The sequence below is a fragment of the Perca fluviatilis genome, chromosome 8 (assembly GCF_010015445.1).
Source record: "Perca fluviatilis chromosome 8, GENO_Pfluv_1.0, whole genome shotgun sequence".
NCBI lineage: Eukaryota > Metazoa > Chordata > Actinopteri > Perciformes > Percidae > Perca > Perca fluviatilis.
Window position 1 is genome coordinate 36,180,658 of NC_053119.1, and position 19,255 is coordinate 36,199,912.

Genomic DNA, 19,255 nt, shown 5'->3' on the forward strand with positions numbered 1-19,255 from the left:
CATCTGACGTATAGTCTTGGCAGTGCAATTCCAAATTTATGTAGCTCATAAGAATGAGAGATAGGACTCAATTTTATTTACCTACGCATCAGAAGACAGAATGTATACAGACTAGAGTCTGCATTGAGTATTTGTTTTGACATTAAAACATACATACACCAGTCCAAAGGTACATGCACACAGTCACTTGTACATACACTGGTGAACCCCAATTCTTTTCTGGAGTGAACCTGTTAACCCCTAACTACTTCACTTTCCTTTCCTATCTTCCTTCATTTGTTTTTGTTTCACTATATTTTGGGTTAATGTCATATTGAAACAGCTACAATGATTGTACAAAATTCTAATTCATTGCTTACCTATTATGTTAAGGACTGTTTTTGTTTAAACATTTGGTGTTTAGCTATAGTTAGAATTTTGTCTGCCCAGACACTGCCTCATTTGTCTGCCCAGACACTGTAGCCTCAGTCAACATATGAACATTATGAACTTGCCTCTCATTGCCTCTCGTTCCCACGAAGGCATGGACTATTCTGATATCAGTTTAACCTTTTCTCCCATGAACTGTATGGTCCTTGGTTTGCTCCAAAGACCGGGGACCAACCGCTCTTCAGAGCAAAAAGGGGGACTGTTGGGGACCAAGAAGCTGGTTAAACAGTGATTTACTCAGATTGAGTTGACTGCAAAGACACAGGGGAGGCAGGACAAAGGATCTTGGCCTACATGTGAATTCCAAAGCCAGTTTCACGAAACTCCTAAAAAGCCGCCACTTCGCAAGATGGAGACAGTGCATTCAACACGTGTGGGACAAGGCAGACTGGTGGTGAGACAAAGAACTGCTTCACACCTGTGACCAGGTTGCAGTTTTCCCATTGGCCGTCGGGTCTTTGAATGCACCACCCCGCCACTAGGAGGCGGGGGAACGATAAAAGCTTTCGGCGTTTGTGCTTTCTTCGCTTTCACGGTAACCCCCGGTTGCTGAAAGGAGGCACTAGTCCGGGCTAGCTAACCAGCATCACGTCGCTGGTCGAGTTTCGAGCTGGTACAAAGTTTATATCGGCCTGATATACAAAGGGGATCCGAGGGAATACTGGCCGAAGTATTCCTTCATCTGCAGCGGGCTTAATCAGCCTGGATTCAAGAAAAGGACTACGTTCTGTTTCTGGTTTGGTCGACCTGGATCACGTCTCGTCCCCTCTGCTTCGGATGAAACGGATCGTTAAGCTCTGGCGCGAGACTTAACTGACAAACAACGCATACAGTAAGAAGGCTTACACAGTTCTGGGCAGATATTAGAACTAGTGCGTTTTGGTTTGTTACTAATGAGCAAAGGGTTCGCTACCGCTGTTGCCATTAATGTGATCATAGGCGCGGGAAGTAGGGGTGCTGGGGGTGCGGCAGCACCCCTTGTTGGCGGCAGCACCCCTTGTTGGCAAACTGCGATCAAGCCCGTATTACCCAATGGGCATTAATCATTATGGTGATAATTATCCAATCAGAATAAAATAAAAGTTGTTTAATGTAATGATTGGGAGAAGGCCGCATGCACTGTGTAGATTGGCTAAAGATAAAGGTGGGTGGGCATAGAGCAGGTTGTTTACATCGCACTGAATCAAGATCAGTTTTCTAAGAACGAGTTGAGATTGAAAGAGTGGAATTAATTTGTAACTGATCCCCGGTCAGATTGGGTTGTATCAGCGAGTGAAAGTGTGGAAAAGGGAGAGAAAGAAGCGGCTGCTATAAAAAATGTCCCGCGAATAAATAGCTTTTTAAAAAGAGCTGGGATGACGAAGAGGAGGATGTCGAGGAGCTAGCCAACGTTAGCTTGGAAGAATCGCTGCCTTCTACCAGCTACAATCTGCCACAGCTAACGGTAGCTAACGTTAACTTCAGCGAAGTTGTTGTGGAAAAAGACAAAGGTAATGGCCCCTCAGGTACCATCATCTCTGAAGACCCTGCACTACGGGAGACCCGAAAATTACAGAGACCGCGCCCCAAAAAAATATACCCACAGGGATATCAGCCTTTCAGAATCGGGCGGCTAAATGTCCAGCATCTCGGAGGGGGGACGATCTGGCGGCAGAAAGACCCGCTCTCTCACTAACGAGGCACTGACCCGACACCTTCACAACGGTGAAACGGTACCACGGGAGTGGATTCTATATTCACTGTCCACCGGAGACATTTGTTGCGTTGCCTGTAAAGTTCTACCAACACACAGCAGCGCATCTGTAGTAGGGTTTAGCGAGCTGCTAGAGCTGGACTTTGAGGATTTGATCTGCGACTTTGCAAAGAAAAAGACAAGAAATTAGAACTTCTAAAGGTAAGAGCTATTATGCTATCTGTAAATTGAGTAGGTTAATATAATCTGTTGTGACCGTGTGACCAGATAATGTACATATTTAGTTTAGTTTATTGAAAAGCCATGCATATCAGACGTATTGCATCATAATTTTGTGATGCTGCTATAGGCCTGTGTGAGACTTAGTGGTCAAATGCAGTAGCCTATATGTTGGCTTTGCAGTTTGTGAAGTAGCAGCTGACTAAGTGACTGTTATTTAACAACCTGCACTCAGCTGTGTTGTGTGATGGCATTGTTGTATCTTCAGTCAATCACGTTTCAGAATTACTATTGTGCTTTCTGCTTGGGTGATTTATAGTGAATACTATATCGCCATAGTCTTGAGCCATACAACGCTTTGGTATGATTTAATTAATTGTAACACTGTCTTGTGATGTGTGAGTCAGATGGCAGTACTTGGTTTATTGAACTGGAAAGGCATACTTGACGCCTGCTCAGCTGGACTAGTCATTCATCTTTTTATTATTTTTTATTCGATAGTGACAGTGGATAGACAGGAACGGGGGAGAGAGAGAGGGAATGACACGCAGCAAAGGGCCGCAGGTCGGATTTAAACCGGGCCGCTGCAAAGGAATCTTTTGACCAGTAGTGATTGGCATGTGATTTAGTGCCTATATATTTCGCTGTGCAGTATATAGCAGTATGTAGCCTACTTCATGGAGGGGGGTGGTGGGGTGGGGAGGCAGAGGTAGAGTTGTTCTGCGCACCACCCCCGCACCCCGCACCCCCTGCTGGAAATGACTTCCCGCGCCTCTGAATGTGATCTGATTGTAATCATGTATGGGCCATATCTGGTTATTAATCTGTTCTGTGAATGTATAAATTGAGCATTATACTCGTTGATTTATGTTGTGTTAAAGTAGCTGGGTTAAAACCGTAATTGCTATCTGCTACTCACTCCTTTCAGGAGTTTTTATTACTGTCCGCGAGATAATCGCGATTAATCAGCTGTTAAGCCACTGAGCTGGCCGTTATCGATAACTGAGATCAGAGGGTGTCTTTTCTTCCCTTCCTTTATTCTGTTCCTTTTACTCACACACACACACACACACACACACACACACACACACACACACACACACACACACACACACACACACACACACACACACACACACACACACGGACACACACGGACACAAGCTAGCATTAGCTCCCGAGCTAATGAGTCGGCATCACCTTGTACAGAGCTAACACATGACCTAGCATACTAGGCTAAGTGTGCGCGTTGCCTAGCAACCCCCTCGGCTTCTTCAGCCCCTCCCGTGCACGCAGCACCACTACCGCCCTCTTGAGGCTAAATAGTTTTGTGCAGCTCACAGGAGTAGCCATCTTTGGAGTTGTTTTGGTGTTAAGAACTACATTTTGACACCGCCCCTCCTCTTCCACACACACACACACACACACACACACACACACACACACACACACACACACACACACACACACACACACACACACACACACACACACAGACGTGTCCATGACACATGCTGCTTTGTTTTTGCTTTGCTTTTGGTTGTGATATTGTAAAAAGGGTATATGAGTTTATTATTGAAGGATTATTGTTTAGCTACTGATAATTGTGAAGTTAATAAATCTTATTATGCTTAATTAGCAGTTGCTTGTGATTATTTGTGTACTTGTTGTAACAATTGCTGGTCGATCAGGTCCGTTCTTGGATTCACCCCTTCCTTTATTTCCTTTTTAAGGGATTACCACAGAAATGAGACTGTTCCACAGTTTGATTATTGGTCCCTGACTAGCAGGGTGGTGCCCCGTTTTGATTGTTTGTCGATTTGATGAAGTTATTAATAACCATATTCATAACTTTATTAATATTGATAAAACATCTTTGATAATTTGCCAATGATCAAATCTGTACCCTACGAGAATCCTACATCGGGTATAAAAGGAGCTTCCCCAAAAGACTCAGTCGTTCACAAGCACGGATGGGGCAAGGATGTTTTTTGAGCATTCCTCAACTTTCATCTGCGTTTTATGACTTTATTCTGCACTGGCAGAATAAAGTCATAAAACGCAGACGAACATGTGACAGCAGCCTCCTGTGAATGAATTCACTGCTTCTTAGTTGTGACTCGACACCGGTCCCATCTATAACAAACACAACTGCTGAGAAAAAGTGTACATTTGTACTGGGTTAATACTGGAGAAGCAACAGGTTTACACTGCGGTGTGTCAAGTGTAGGGCCACGCGTAGATCAATCCATCCAAGCAACAAATAACTCATCAGCTTTTGACTACTCACTCAGCTGAGAAGGACAGTGATGTGTTGCTGTTAATCACTTCGTCATCTGCTGCTGAAAGTGTTGGCTGCTGTAGTGATGTTTGTGCTATTGCAACATGCTGCGATTGTGATGCACACTGCCATTTGATATTTGGTAATGAACCATGAAACAGATTCAAAGGTGTACGTAAATGTTGACTGCCTTATTAAATCCTTCTTGCAGGGGTGAGACACATAACGCTATGCATTCTCCCAGAATGGAAGCCTGGGCTCTTACAGTGAAAAACAACTATTGCTTACTAAGTCATCAGGCTGAACAGTGTGTCTATATAATCTAAAAAGGGTCTCACCACAGGTCTTTAGGGAGCCTTTAAAAGAGAATCTAATTTTCTCACGTGTGATGCTATGCAGGCCTCCACATCCATCTAGTATGTGTTTCCATTTGAAGAAAATAAGGCATCTGGCTAACAGTGTAGTGAAGGCAATAACCCTCTGCATGCCTATGGGAAACTTGTTCTCCATATGAATTCCATATATCGCTGTAAATGGGTTGGGATCTACGGAAATATGAAATACATTTTGATAAGTTTAGAATATTTTTGTCCAATAGTCAGTTAAAGCTATAGTGCGTAGTTTCTGTCGCCACTATGAGGAATTCTAAGAACACTGTTGGCGCGTCCACATGATACAGCCTTCCGTGATCGGGCACGCGCCCCCACCCCTCCTCGACGCAGTTGCTAGCAGCCAAAGACGACACGGAGGATTAAAAAAACATGGACGCTTCAAAAGAGGTAATTATCTGCATATGTGTGTAGAGATGAATGAGATTGGCAGGCTAGGTTTGGGAATATCTTGGCCAAGCTAGCATTCGTGTAATGAGCTATGTGAAGGATCTTGCGTTGAAGAAATAAAAGAGGAATGAACTTGTTGAATGAAAATGTGTTTTCATTTATCATCATACATTAATGTTCCCATGTCATTCTCCTATGTTCTTTTAAGATTCGCAAAGACATCAGGATTACAAGAGCATATTAACTTATAAATAACTAAGATGAGATCACTTTGACAGAGATCAAGATTCAAAAGGTTGTCAATTTCGAGTCAGGAGGGCGACTGGGGAGATGAGGAAATAGCTTTTGCAAAAAATGCCTCAGCTGAAAAAACGAGAAAGGTGGCTTTTAGGCAGGCCAAATTTCAGTGATCCTGTAGTTCAGCAAAGGACAAGAAAACCCTATTGTTGTAAAGATCACTAACACAGGTAACACCTCTATCAAACCAAATGTGAAATGTGGGGTCAAGGCGAGATGGCTCGAATAGATAATTGTTGTGAAACGGAGCTAGTATGTAGAACAACCACGTTGGCCAAAATGTTTACAAAATTGAATCCATATTTTGTTTTTTGTTTCATTTTGTTAACGGCATTTTAGTTATTGTATGATTTGCCCAATTCCCATGATTTTGTGATTGAACAGTTTAAGGTGCGTGCGTGGAAGTAGTAAGAACAATGCCATTTTGGTATTTCCCATTGCTCCTTCTTTTATGAACAAACGTGTGTGGTGTGTGTGTGTGTGTGTGTGTGTGTGTGTGTGTGTGTGTGTGTGTGTGTGTGTGTGTGTGTGTGTGTGTGTGTGTGTGTGTGTGTGTGTGTGGCAATGTTTTTGACAAGCAGGAATGTTAGTGTCAAGTATTCTTTCTGCGTGTCAAACAATATCACTTTGTAGAAATCTGGAGCCACAAAGATTTGTCCACATGGCAAAACTTCGACGCGGAGCATCAAAGGCTCGGCAGTGCTTTGACTGAGAGCAGAAGAGGACACTTACACAACATCCTCCATAGCAAGGCAAGCCACAAAAATCATGGGTATGTACTGTCCTGTCAACTAAATGATGTTTATGTCAAATCTAACAACTCGTGTCTAATCTGACCCTTGAGTTGGTTCCTGATTGCATGTGACATGAAATAATGCACATCCACTACAACATATTTGCTTCACTCAATTTTTGACCTCAAATGAGGCAGATCATGGTTTCAGTGTTTTTGCAACTGGCTGACCAAAAATGTAGATGAAAAACAAATGGCGATGAACCCTTTGACATCAGGACTCCAACATACTAGAATGCCCTACCTAGGGAGTTTAGCTAGCTAATGGGGTTTCTTTGCTTTGAGTGGTTAAAGGTGCTGTAGGTAGGATTGGGAAGATCCAGGACTTAGCCAAAAAATGTGAACATCGACAACTTCTCAGTCCCTCCCCCATTTCTGCTAAAGCCCAAAATGGTTGCCTAAGCCCCTACCCCCACAAGGGAGAATGAATGTGTGTGCATGAGCAGCGATTGACACGCAGTTAGACACCCCCCCCTGGCCATGATTGGTGCATCTGAACAGGGAGCGGTGGATTTTTGGTGGAGCGGTGGACTACAGGCTGTAGGTGGTGCCAGAGGAGCCAGATGTTTTTTTTTAAATTACCTGCTTCATGTAGTTCTACTGGAACATAGGGTCAGTTTCAGCAAATATGACAGAAAGTTAGTTTTATAAGGCTTACCTACTGCACCTTTACTTACAAAGCCTGTTTTTGTTTGTGTGTTTTTAGTTACAGCCTGCCAAGTGTCACTTGAGGGTTTCCTCTGTTATACTTACAGTCCTGCTGGGCTTCTGTGCTGGCAAAGCACTCGCTGAAGAGGCAATGCATGGTGTGGCAGAAGTTGTCCAGGAGGGATTTCGGGGAAGCTAATCGCCAGCTGGACTCTGGTACTCTGTCAGACTCTTCTGTTAAATGATCCCAGGTTTCCTGGATAGTCTCTGGAAGCTCCTGCTGGAGCAGCTGGACACACACGAAAACACACACAGAAACAGACGCATGAGTGAGAGACAGCCAGGTAGGCTTAATAATGTGATCCATCTATAAATGTCACTATCACGCAAGAGCTTTGACCGTGAGCATTTTAAAAATGTGATAATAATGGTGGTTCATCGTGGCCTGATAGAAGAAAAAGCACCAGAACTTCCACACTTCCAATGTTATTAGTGTTATCATTCATAGTGATAAGACAAAATACTTGAGTACGGAGTCCATTGCAGCAAGCCAGATGAGGCAGTAAAAACTGAGGGTAACCAGCAGAAGCCAGGTAACTAAAGTTGCAAACTCCACTGAGGTTCACTTCTCAACTTAGCATGTGTATTTAACCAAATAAAGTAAAAATGATGAGAGAGGATATGCGTTTTACTGCAAATCACAAGAAAGAACAGACCAAATATGGATCACAATCATAGACTGACACAATAAAGACATCTGATCTGGCTGTGATCAGTCCACACTTACTGTCTGCTGACTTTAGACTCACTGTCCACTTCAACACAGGCTACAAGGCTTTGTGTGGAAGATGAGTGGAAAGTGTTTTTTTTTTTTAAAGATATTCTTTTGGCATTTCTACTTTATTGGAAAGTGATAGAGAGAGAGGGGGGGGGATGACATTACCCCTGCAAAGTTTTTTTTAATTGCTGTTACTGCTGGGCCAACATGGTTTAAGGTGGAAGTCTTAAGAGGACATTTCTGATAAAATACCAGCACAGATGAGTCACCACTGGAGGATAACTACATTTAGAGAAATGCCCAAGTATTCATTCCCCTGAAAAATATCCCTCATACCCACTTCACTGAATGATCAATGAGTGTACTAAATTCACCTTCACTTAACTCTTGTTGGATCATAAACAGAAGCCGCATTCAATGTTCTAATGATAAGGGCATTCATTCCGAATATTGATAAATAGGATCAATGTGACATCCATCTCCTGTCAAATATCCTCTGACCCCTACGGGTCTGAGGGAAATTCACTTACTAAGTGAATGGCTTCATTTGAAGAGGGACTGAATACAGCTGTGGTACAGATACCTGAACTCTAGCTTACCTCAGCGGGATGTGACTGTACAAAGACCCCCTCCACATCCCTAAAGCGTCTTTCCAACTCAGTGGCGTATGGACGTGAAGGATGTCTCTCTGGCATAACCCGGATGATCTGAAATTTCAATTTGTCTTTAGTTTAAAGGAATAAGCCACGGTTTGTTGAAATAGGGTTATTCACCGTCTCCTCTATATTTATATAAGTGGGCAAACGCATTTTTGACCCAGTGCATGCATTATCTTAGTCCGGCAGCGCCGCCGCTAGCTTAGCTTAGCGTAGTGAATGGAATCCTTTGTTGCCGGTTAGCATGTCGTGAGTAAAAGTGAGCCAACAACAACAAAAAACAACCTAATTACTTCTTGTGGCCTGTGTATTCACAATGAGTACAAATAGCAATGCAGATTAAGGCTAGACGATTTCCTAGGCAGATATTGATTTGGGACTATATTGGGTGGAAGCACAGCCGAAGCACTGCTACTTTGGCACAGAGATATCATGTCACGCAGCAACTCTGTGTGAGTACAGGTCTAATATGGGTCGATCTATCCCGTAAAATAACCATGTGTCATGTTTACAATAATCACTTACTCTGGGGACAGCTGTTTTTATTGGGTCCATTCGGTGTTTTCCCAGTTGACTGGGTCGAGGACTGCAGAATGGATCAACGCCGAGAAATAGCTGTGACACAACTGCGGGCACGCTCATCTTGATTTGACACATTGAGCCTGGTCATTGATGGCAGTACCTTGTCCCACTCGCCACAGCACAGACACTCTATTTCAGTCGGCATAGGTTGGCATATTCCCCCCACACTCACACCACCAGTCCGTGTCAGCTCTCATCCTCACGTCCTCAGGCTGTTGAGAGATCGCAACCTCCTCCTCCTGTCGTTGTATTTCCAAAGCACGCTGCTCCTCTTCTGAAAACTCTGGTTTGTAGAGGTATGGTTCTGGATCTTGACTATCTGAGAAGTCATCCTCTTCGTCTCTCACAAAATCCGCCATGTTCATCGCCATTCACTGTCTACTGTAGGAAAAATAGCCAGCTAATATTCACGCCAGTATGTTGACGGAAGTTGGGGGCTTTCAGGTGCTGCATGATATCTCTGTGCTCAAGTAGCAGTGCCGAGCTATGCTTCCACCAATATAGTTCCTTCAAATTAATTGCAAATCGCTATCTTGCTCTGCATCGTTTTGTAATATGCATGAAACCACAAGTAATTTGGTTGTTTTGTTTTTTACTCACTTTTACTCACGACATGCTAACCGGCAACAAAGGATTCCATTCACTACACTAAGCTAAGCTAGCGGCGGCGCTGCCGGACTAAGACAATGCATGTACTGAGACAAAAATGCGTTTGCCCACTTATATAAATATAGAGGAGACGGTGAATAACCCTATTTCAACAAATGGTGGCGTTCCTTTAAGGCAACAAGATGCTCTTAAACTTAAAGACAGCAAACAACACACTCAACTATCTACTATAAACTAGGGGTGAAAAAAAAAAAATCCATTCACGTATGTAACGTTTTTTTTTTTTGTTTTAACAATGATTCACCTAAATATTTTCTGTTTATACGGTACCACCAATGGCGACGACATTATATCCGTTTCCACCAAAATACAAACAGACCGAAAGCAGAAAATGCAGAAAATCCATGTTATGTACTTCTTTACAAATGAAATAAATGTCAGACTGACTGACTGACATGTGATGTGCATTCTTTTTAGAAAACAATTAGTTTTTAGAAATGCGGAGCTCCCCGGCTGCATAGTCTTTGTAGTACCTTTGAGTACCTTTTTTAAAGTAAAAAATAAATGTATTATTATTATAAATATACATATTATACATATTATATTATTATAAATGGCTTTGGATCACTGCTTGTTTGTGATTGTGTTTCACATATATATCAGTTACATAGGCTGCTGAAAATGTCTGGTCCAAATACATTTTGTGGTTTTAAAATCTGGCCTAATTGAACTTGTAATTGAATAGTCCCTTGCACACAGTATGTGCCTGTTTCCTTAATCAGTCAATGACTAACATGTGATTTTAAAATTCTGATCTTTATTGACTGACTGACGGAGGTTTAGTCTTATGATTTCACCTCAGAGCTGCATTTTATCTGTGTGGAAAAAAATACAAGGACACATTTCAAAAGTGAGTTGTTGACTGAACAACTGTGGACTCCTATCTGTTTAAAAAGCTCCAACTTCAGTGGAACCACTACAAACCTTAATGACCACACACAATATGAATTGCAGGTGTCATAAATTTAATTTTGACAGTTCAGGCACTTGGGAGAGAAGGCAGTAGTTTTAACAAAATACACAAACTGTTTACACGAGATCAACTATTGACAAAATCAATAGTAACGCTTTACAATAAGGTACACAGAATGTTGAGTAGTTACCAGGGAACAAATGAGGAAAGGACGAGGAACTAACTACTAGTGAACCATTAGTTAATGAGTAACTAATCAAATTGTATACAGTAGCTAATGATTAGTTCCTGATTAGTTAATTGAGAAACAGGTGAGGAATAAATCAGGAACAGCTTGATAATTGATGAAAGGTAATAAGTACTTTTCTTTTCCTTCCTCTTGGAGAACTTTATATGATACATAATAAACTAAATAGTTATTAAGTAATTCCTGATTACTCCATCATAATCTTATGATTACTTGCCCTTTTTGTGTCCCTTGTGCTGTCCTCTAGTTACTATAAAGTCCTATAAGTCGTTCCTGATTTGTTCTTCACTCATATCTCAATCAGGGATGCAAAAAATCCAGGATTCGGCTTTGGATTCGGCCGAATATTGGGCTTTTTGATGGGGTTTCGGTTTCTGCTGAACCTTAGACTTTTTTTTCCACCGAACCCTATGCTGGTACTACGCGTGCTACGCTGGTGGACGTATAGCGCAGCCGTTGATTACGGGGGCTGTGAGAAAGTGAAAAATGTGCTCATGAGCAGAAAAAGTGTTGTTTGGCAGTACTTTCAGTCAAAAGAAGGTGATTCAAGTCGAGTCACATGTTCAATTTGCAATGCCGATTTGTCTCGTGGTGGCAAGGACCCTAAACAGTACCCAACATTGCCGCTGTTAAAACATTTGCTTATGAAACATCCAAAAGAATATGAGTTGTGCATGAAGGAAACTACAGACAGCAGCCAAAATGCAGCAACTTCAGATACCGCAAAGGAAGGACAGTCACAGCTAAAAACTTGTGTTAACCAGTCGACCTATGCTGCTTGCCCTACACCGAACCAACAGTGGGAAAATAAAATAAAATGAAAAATACACTGCTGTGGACGTTGTTTACTTCATTAATGTGATTAGCTGGTCCATAAAATTTGATTAGGAGTTACTCATTAACTAATGGTTCACTAGGAGTTATTTCCTCATTTGTTCCTCATTTGTTGCCTGGTAACTACTCAACATTTTGTGTACCTTAAAGCTATAGTGCACGACTATTTTATATTAACGAACGTCCGTTACATTCAAGCCATTACCAAATGAGTTGATACAAAGCTAATTAAGACTATCAGCTCCACAAAACTGTCTCTCAGTATGACTATGTTCACAAAATGGTGTAGTCCGGGGACATTCGCGCGCAGAAGCTCGAGTGATGCATTTTACGTCATCGCTGAGAAAACACAACAGCAGCGTTCATCTTTGGAGACGAAGAGGACATACAAATCACAGGATAACTACCTCTTCTAAAGAGTCCATGTTTTTTTAAATCCTCCGTGTCCTCCTTGATTTGACAGGATAAACGCTACTAGCAAATGCGTGGAGGAGGGGTGGGGGCGCGATCACCGAAGGCTTGCGTCATGTAGATTGTTTGTCATTACTAAGAATTCCTTATGGGGGACACAGAAACTACACACTACAGCTTTAGTGTAAAGTGTTACCAAGCTAACATATTGCATCTTTACGCAGACAATATTCCTACCTTTTTTAACACGCCTTGGTTGACCTGGAACCACAACCTTTGGAGAATCAGCTCATCCAACCCCTCCACCTGTAACCTCTGATTGGTCGAGGAGAGAAATGTAATTAATAGGTTCATCAGATTGTGTGAATCTGCGACATTCAGAAGAACGTTGAAGAACATTTGACAAATTTATTTTGACATTTTTTCAGCATTCACACGAGAATACATCAAGCATATAGCACTTAACAGTGTATTGGCTATATTGAAAGGGAAAACTATGGTAATGGTTAAGCAGGTTCAGTGGTTTTTGGAGTTCCATTAGTCTCCATAGCTGCAGGGTTGTGTGGCGGTGTGGGAGTTTTACTGAAATGGTCCATTTGTGTGAAGTCCTGAAGTGTTCTTTAACCCCCCCCAACATAGCACAAGTAGACTTTATATTTCACAATTACTGTTTACAGTCAGATCTTTGATAGATCTCGATGTTTCCGACCGCAGTTGAAGGCAGCTTTATTTCACGAAGAAAAAGAAAGAGAAAAAAGAAAGAGACTGCGGGACTGATTGTTACAGGAAACAGTCAGCTGTTACACAAACTCCTGGGCAGTTCAGTGCTTCGGCTTTGTTTTCTACACTCATAGTGTTTTAAAACTATCTTGTGGCAGCGATAGAGGCAGAGATGTTTCCTGTTTACTGTACGGGACTCTCACACCGCCTCAAAACAGACTGCCAAGTGGCTGGGTTGCCTCAGTGGGTAGAGCAGGCACACATATACTTGGAGAGTTTATGCCTCCAACCTGTAACGATTTCCTGCATGTCTTCCCTCTCTCTCTCCCCTTTCTCACCTAGCTGCCCTGTCAATTAAAGGCGGAAAAGCCCCAAAAATAATGCCAAGTCTGATCGATTGGCCACCGCAGGGGGACATCGGGTTGCTTTTCTCCAAAAGTCAAATCAGTCTCAACTTTTCGACGGATCAGTCAGTGTGAATGCACGCTAAGGCACATGGCAAGCATCTCCTCCACCATTTGTCACTGAATCAAGAACAGCATTGTGACTTTTACCATTCTGTTGATGTTTGACAGTTTAAAGACTTCCTTCTGATGAACCCTGATGGTGTAGTCGATGGGGAAGTTGTGCTTCTGTAATGCAAAGAAGAAAAGAGAGAGAAAAAATGAGCATGTGCATTTCATAAATCAGAGAGCAGTAACACTAGTTTGTCTTTGAGAAATTGGTTGTGACATTTACCATCAAAACTAGAACATTCAAACAACTTATTGTGAAATCACACACATCCAAAACAGCAATAACCCATAAATATGTCATGTTCAATTTCCCATCTGGGCCAATCATTTCCATAAGTTCTGTCAAAACTGGATAATTGGATAATTGTAATTGTTGTTTATTTGTGTCCTGCACATGCAAGTTCAACATAAATTCATAACATTAGATGTCAGCATCCAATATGTTGTATATGATGGATAATGAGATAGCACTGATCCATTTTGTGCAGTTTGTTTGGACAATTATCAACTTAGAATGAAAATGTAAAGGGTCACTCCACCAATTTTACACAAGGTCAGTTTTTTTTTTTAACTGGGAGTACTACTCAGCCTCTGGAAATAGTTCTATAATGTCTTCTGCCGCTCTGGTGGATCTTTGTAAAGTGATATAGTGATGTCATTAGGGTCATCTCAACTTGGGCTTGGGGACTAAATATTTTTAACATAGACCTGGGGGCGTAGAGTTCTAAAGACGTGCCCGTTTATCAGGCAGAGAGGGAAAGACACTATTGAGTTGCATTATGGGAATTGTAGGAGCAAGTGTTTATGGAGCCTGTGCCAAATTATTAACTAAAAGTAAGGTTATGTCAGCAACCCTTATTTTTAAATTTTGTTCCCAAACTTTATAGCCTGGGAAAACCCTGACGAACTTCCGGCAAATTTGAAATTAGCTCTGCAAGTCAGTCTGGCCAAGAGCCCATTCAAGCCCATTTCCAATTTTTCCAAATTGAGGCACCAATCACAACCGTTGAGGCAGGCTTTACACGATGACTATAGGGCAGCGAGCAGCTTTTTGTTTACATTCAACATGACGGCTACTGAAGCGCAGCAACCCGTCGCTGCTACATCACCCGCATCGTTGGTCTGATTGGTTGAAGGACTATCCAATTGCGCCCAGAGGCATTTGAGCGGTGTCTGTTGGTGACGCCCCTTTGGAAATGAGCTGCGAATTAACCTTGCCCAGACCCCCTCAACCAGGCTACAAACTTTATGGAATTTGACTGAATAACTGAGTACCCTTTGGTGGAAAATATCTTGCTGTTATCAATATTGCTGCCTCCTATTATTGTCTAGTTGGCTGGGGCCGGTCAAAAGTCATTCTGGGAATAGCAGGAAGTCACTGACTTCAGTAAAAGTGGACAAAGCCTCTAAAAACCCCCAGAACACACCGGACTTTGTATATGGGTGATGATAGTTCAAATGTGCTTATTTGAGGGGGAAATCTGCTTGCTTCCACGTTGACTGAGACCTGCTTGCAAACATGCCATCATTTTCTCACCATGTACCGTCGCCTGTGGCTGAGGCTGTCGTTGAGCGTCTTCAACGGTGTGCACATGCTGGCTGATGTCGGGGCCACCCGAACAGGTGATAGCAACAGGCCTACAGAAACCACAAAGCATGAGATTATTTGCGTTGCCATTTTTAAAGATAATTTTTTGCCTTTATTGAACAGGAAAGCTTAAAACAAGAAAGTGGGAGAGAGAGGGGATGATATGTAGCAAAGGGCCTTGGGTCGGAATTGATCACAGGCCGCTGCGGAAAGGACTGATCCGTGGTACATGGGGTGCACGCTCAACCAGGTGAGCTATCAGGGCGCCCCTGCATTACCATTTTTTTTCTTACTTTTCACACTGTCCACTAGGGATGTCCCGATCAAGTGTGTATAAAGAATACAGTCAAAGTACAGTTGAAACACATTTACCCAATAAAGTCTGGCAGAGGTATCCCTAGACCCTCACTTCGGATAAGGAAACATTTCAGATTTCAGGCCACTCTTCAGGACAAAGACAAAAGTTAAGGCCTATCTTTTATTGGAAAGGGGAAACATTCTTTCTCCGTCTTTTAATCTGGTCTAATCAGCCTTGTCATTATTTTAGCAGCTGTGTGATCATAAAAATTCACAATAACCATAGGTTACACTCATTCAACCAACCACCAATCAAGCAAGCAAGTAATCATACCGGCAGTTGATGGACTTCACATATCCATGCATGCTGGCAAACATACACTGACTTCTGTCAATCCATCAATCAGATAACTGTCATTAGCATGGATCTTTGTCAGAATATTTATACCAATTTTTTCGTTGAGCCTTTATTTTACTTACACTCAATTGGCAAAATATACTAACATCAGAGCAGATGGCATTTAAATACATAAATAGGAAAAAAAAACTAAAAACAGTTAAGACATTAATCAAAGACAGGCCAATCATTTTTTTGAAAACCCAAGAATCATACTGTAGGTACAAATATGTGTTTTATGTATTCACGTCCTTAACATGTTCACTGAGCACAATTGTTTTTAAACATTAATTTCTAATCTCACCTGAAGCTCCACCAGTGCAAATGCATTTAATATCTGTTGAGGATATTTCAGTCTGGACCAAAGTAGTGGAGCAACCAACCAACATTGCCATCCCTGGCTGAATATGTCTGAATCTAGGCCCAGGTCCAGTCTAGGGCCTTTAGAGACCCAAACCAGGTCTCCATCCAGCCTCCAGCTCTTCAGGTGTGGATCAAACTTGAGGTAGGGGATTCCCTGTATAGGTTCAAAGGGGTTTCTACTAGCTGGCACCAGGGTCTGATTGCCAAAGATACTTGTGCTTTTTCTAACAAATAAAGGCATGTGAGGACGTTCTACTATTCCTTTACACCTTACTGGTAAAAATGTAAACTGACAGAAATGAATGTATCTACAAAAAAACTGAATAAAGACCAGATGGCCTCCAGATGGTCAGGGGTATTTTTACTAGAGGTACCCCAGAGGCCGTATCTATCAGTTTAAGGAATGGTGTCAGAGAGCTCTAAACTTGAACTACAGTTAAAAATTCCCAACAGGGAGTCCCAGATCAGGTGTGATTTAGGTAAGCCACACAACATACAGTGGTCTATAGCGTGATTTACTCATGCTAAAAATCTTGCATTGGTTATGACATTATGCATTTATCACATTTCTGTCATTCTGACATTAGGAGGCAGTTACAATAGTAGTAGTATTATTTCTCACCAATAATGGTACACCACGGAAATTTGGTTGGTTATCGAGACAAGAGTACTGAGGTTGCTCTCTGTGTTCCATCCAAGGTTTGATTACCAACTGGGCAAAGTTGGTAAGCGACTATCCCAGGCTCAAGACCCCCTAACCCTGAAAGCCCTAGGTTTATAGTGTGTCAATTGGTTTGTGGCAATTGATCAGTTGCAAATTTATTTGAGAATTTGCTAAACTTAAGCCTGAAATCGACTGAGTGGTAGACGATAGAGTACATAAACAATACACAGAGTGGGAGGAATGGTGGGATCAATAGCGGATAAATTTGGCTATGGTCCATAGCATCAACTAGGAAGTCTGCAGGTTCCTGCTAATGGTGATTTGTCGGTCTACAATGTGCCCGCATGCAATAGTAGTTAAATTATTTAAGCTGCAAAACAGCAATAATAGCATAACAGTACTGATTCATTAGGGCCCTGAAACACAAATCCAACCTCAGAGAACTAGCACTCACAATTCAAAGAGCATTTCACCAATTTAGCATTACACTCCTATAACCTTGTCTGTCTCATGATGGCCAGTTTTTTATAGTATGGAAATCGATGCATACAATAAGCAAGGATGAGCTGCCTGTCATATACCTCTTTGTCTTTGATGGCCTCCATCATCACCAACGCTTCAACCTCCTCAATTAAAGGAATGCTTTACCCTCAATATGACCATTTGTATATCAATTACTCACCGAGTTTTGCCTTGAATTCATAAAGAAAACTTTATTTTTGTCGCATTCCTCCACCGTGAATGGAGAATAAAAAAAAAACAGAGATTTTTAATATAACTTTATTTTAATTTTTGGGGCCATGTTGAAGAGATGAATTATGGCCAAGATGAATTATGTAGAAACCTTAAAGCTATAGTGAGTAGTTTCTGTCGCCCCCTTGGGGAATCCTAAGTAATGACAACAAGCCTTCCGTGATTGCGCACGTGCCCCCCACCCCTCCTCCACGCAGTTACAAATAGCCAAGAAGGACATGGAGGATTAAAAAAACATGATGGACTCTTCAGAAGAGGTAATTATCTTCACTTCAGTTTCTGCCCGGGAAAGTCACCGGACGACACAATCTTTTGAACTTTAGCTGCTTTCAGACCAAGTAGTTAAAGGAACCTAGTTATAGGAAAAGTCCACTTCTAAGCAGATCTACTAACTACTCTCCCCCAAAAGCGTTTTTTCCATTTGCTTTCGCACTGGCCAAGTGGCCATAGGGACTATAGGAGGGGTAAGGGAGTAATGCAAGCACGGCAATGGTCTTTATGGCGTTAAAATCAGAAAACAAATACATCAAAAAAAGTATGAACAAAATACTAAATCTAATGTATATAGCATATTTGTCATAATTTAAACAAGTCTCCCGAAGAGAAACGGGTATCTCTCTCGCCCCCGCCTCTGCCTGCTGCGCTGTGGACGTGTGTGTGTGTGTGTGTGTGCTTGTGTGATTGTGTGTGTGATGAATAAGATGGCGAAAATTGTTAAAATTGTCCCGTTGTTGGTCTGTCTGTACCGGAAACCAGACCCTCATGTACCTAGGTTCCTATGCTGAAAATGGTATGCTCTAGGAACTGCGAAAAATCCCTCCGGTTGGAAAGCGGCTATAGAGAGTTGTGTGGAGCTGATAGTCTTAATTAGCTTTGTAGCAAGTCATTTGGCAATGGCTTGAATGTAACAGGCGTTTATTAATATCAAAACTAAAGCACACTAAATACACACTAATACACACTAAAGCTTTAAGTAGCTGTAGCTGTACTAGCTACCACTCTATTAAACCTATTGCACCAAGAATACGTACAATCTTCAAGACTCGTAGGTCAGTTTATGGATCTACTTTTCCATTCAACCAAAACTTTGCTGCATAGTCATGTTTAACAAAACAACAGCAGCAACAACTTTTTAAGCCAAAGCAGAAGCTTCTGCCGGCTACAGATGTGACAGATTTTCACATAGAAAATTGAATAGACTAATACATAGAAACCTCCTTTACTGTCTGAACTGGATATGAAATCCACTAGCCCTCACTACAGTATTCCAGTTTCTACAAAAAAGAACCACATGTCCTTTTGAATGTACTACACATGTGTAACAGTCACAAAGAAATCACTGGTTGAATGCTGTTTCAAAATAGTTCTGTAGTCATCTTTTAATATTTCTTATTCAATCTAGCATGTCTTATCTCATGTAGTAATTTCTTAATTTAATCTTGCATATGTTATCGGATTTTATTAATTCACTGAATTGATCTTGCATGTGTTTTTCAATGGGAGGTCTTTTACAGCACTTTTGATTTGCTGTGTAATGATTGGCTACAGACTGTGAGAATGTGTCTTGTGTTCATTTGTTTATCTGTTGCAAGTGCGCTGGCTAGGCTCCTTTTATAAACTGGTTTGGCAAGTTGGAAAACACAGGTGAAGGTGTACACAATACAGTTGCAAATAGATGTAGTACTTCTTATCACAGCTCGTTGTATCTCTGTCTTGAGATCTATGCCTT

The 19,255-nt window shown here is 41.7% G+C and overlaps 1 protein-coding gene and 1 long non-coding RNA gene across 3 annotated transcripts in view; one reads left to right on the forward strand and one right to left on the reverse strand.

Moving 5' to 3' along the window:
- The window catches only part of il34 (interleukin 34), a 57,705-nt gene that overhangs the window by 19,668 nt on the left and 18,782 nt on the right, over window positions 1–19,255 (reverse strand). For both annotated transcript variants that reach the window (XM_039809072.1, XM_039809073.1), the window contains exons 3-7: window positions 15,002–15,102; window positions 13,504–13,581; window positions 12,467–12,544; window positions 8,517–8,624; window positions 7,245–7,428 (exon numbers count right to left, since the gene is read on the reverse strand). In XM_039809072.1, the coding sequence (XP_039665006.1) occupies window positions 7,245–7,428; window positions 8,517–8,624; window positions 12,467–12,544; window positions 13,504–13,581; window positions 15,002–15,102 (549 nt within the window). The remainder of the gene's footprint in view (window positions 1–7,244; window positions 7,429–8,516; window positions 8,625–12,466; window positions 12,545–13,503; window positions 13,582–15,001; window positions 15,103–19,255) is intronic.
- On the forward strand, window positions 5,306–7,303 carry LOC120564233. Its single transcript, XR_005640081.1, has 3 exons — window positions 5,306–5,401; window positions 6,332–6,470; window positions 7,198–7,303. It is a non-coding gene; the product is annotated as an uncharacterized LOC120564233 (long non-coding RNA).